The 1,220-nt window shown below is 43.1% G+C and overlaps 1 protein-coding gene across 1 annotated transcript in view; it reads left to right on the top strand.

Annotated features, from left to right (window-relative positions):
* The window catches only part of LOC101861172, a gene marked incomplete at its 5' end in the record, with an annotated part of 142,597 nt that overhangs the window by 117,162 nt on the left and 24,215 nt on the right, over nucleotides 1–1,220 (top strand). Inside the window, 2 exon segments of the mRNA XM_013090044.2 lie at nucleotides 118–424; nucleotides 909–1,001. Coding sequence (XP_012945498.1) covers nucleotides 118–424; nucleotides 909–1,001 — 400 coding nt within the window.

Raw genomic sequence — 1,220 nt, 5'->3', positions numbered from 1 at the left:
CTGCTGCTGCTGCTGCTGCTGATGATGATGATGATGATGATGATGATGGTTTATTATGATGGTGGTGGTGATGATAATAACAGTCGTTTTAAATGTTCATTTTTTTTTCTCGTACAGATTCCATCAATCCATCAACAACACAGATCAAACAACCATGACGCTTCCTCCTCCCTCAACCAATCGCACCGTCGATTACTTCTCAAGTCCAAACCAGATTCCCACATCTCTTCCTCCGATTGGTCGTCCTCCTGTAAAAGACACGCCCCCTCATCACACCGGCCAATCAGAAGAAAGATACGGCCACGGGTTCTCGCGGCGTTCCTGTTCGCCACACTGGTATTGGTCGCCGTGGCTGTGGGCGTGGCTAGGATCCGGACCCGGCCCACCGTGCATGTGTACTTCCCGGCTTCCGCACAGATGATTCGTGAGTTCTTTAATTTTTGTAGAGGTTTTACGTTGCTCGCAACTGCATAAGGTCATATGAGCCCCAGAAGATTAGAGGTGTTACACGAGAGTAACATACATAAAAAACAAGAAGGGGAGATAAGGACGATATATGTTTGATAGGAAAGAAGAAGCAAGTTGTTGTTGCTGTTGTTGTTTCTGTTGTTGTTGTTTTTTTGTGTGTGTGTGTGTGTGTGTGTGTGTGTGTGTGTGTGTGTGTGTGTGTGTATGTATTCTTCCCGGCATCAGTACAGATGATTCGTGAGTTCAACGTCATTGTCTATTGTTGTTGTTGTTGTTGTTATTGTTGTTGTTGTTGTTGTTTGTCCTTGTATTTGTTATGTACTGTGACTCTCTTGATAGTTTTATGCTATCAACTTTACCTAATAGTGTATCTCATTGCCGTTGACAAACTGCTGACAAAAATAAATAAATTGTTTTATTATGTTTCTTTTGGTCTTCAGGAAAAGTGCGGATGTTTTCAGATTTCCCTGACCTTTCTGAACTGTCCAGAAACCATTCCAGTCTGTCCCTGGTGTCCAGATTACAGTTACTTGGTGAGTGAAGTGGTGTAGTCTTAAGTTGAATGTTGCTTGTTCAAAATTGTAATGCTTTTTCTAAAATCTACCTATCTACCTACCCGCCTTACTGCCTACTTTAATATCTACCTTCCTGCCTACCCTGATACCAGCCTGCCTTCTTACCTACCTACCTACCTTCTTGTCTGTCTGTCTGTCTGTCTGTCTGTCTGTCTGTCTGTCTGTCTGTCTGTCTGT

Source organism: Aplysia californica, unplaced genomic scaffold (genome assembly GCF_000002075.1).
Source record: "Aplysia californica isolate F4 #8 unplaced genomic scaffold, AplCal3.0 scaffold01121, whole genome shotgun sequence".
Lineage (NCBI taxonomy): Eukaryota > Metazoa > Mollusca > Gastropoda > Aplysiida > Aplysiidae > Aplysia > Aplysia californica.
Note: the sequence above shows the minus strand (reverse complement) of the source record. Positions and strands in the feature narration are given on the sequence as shown.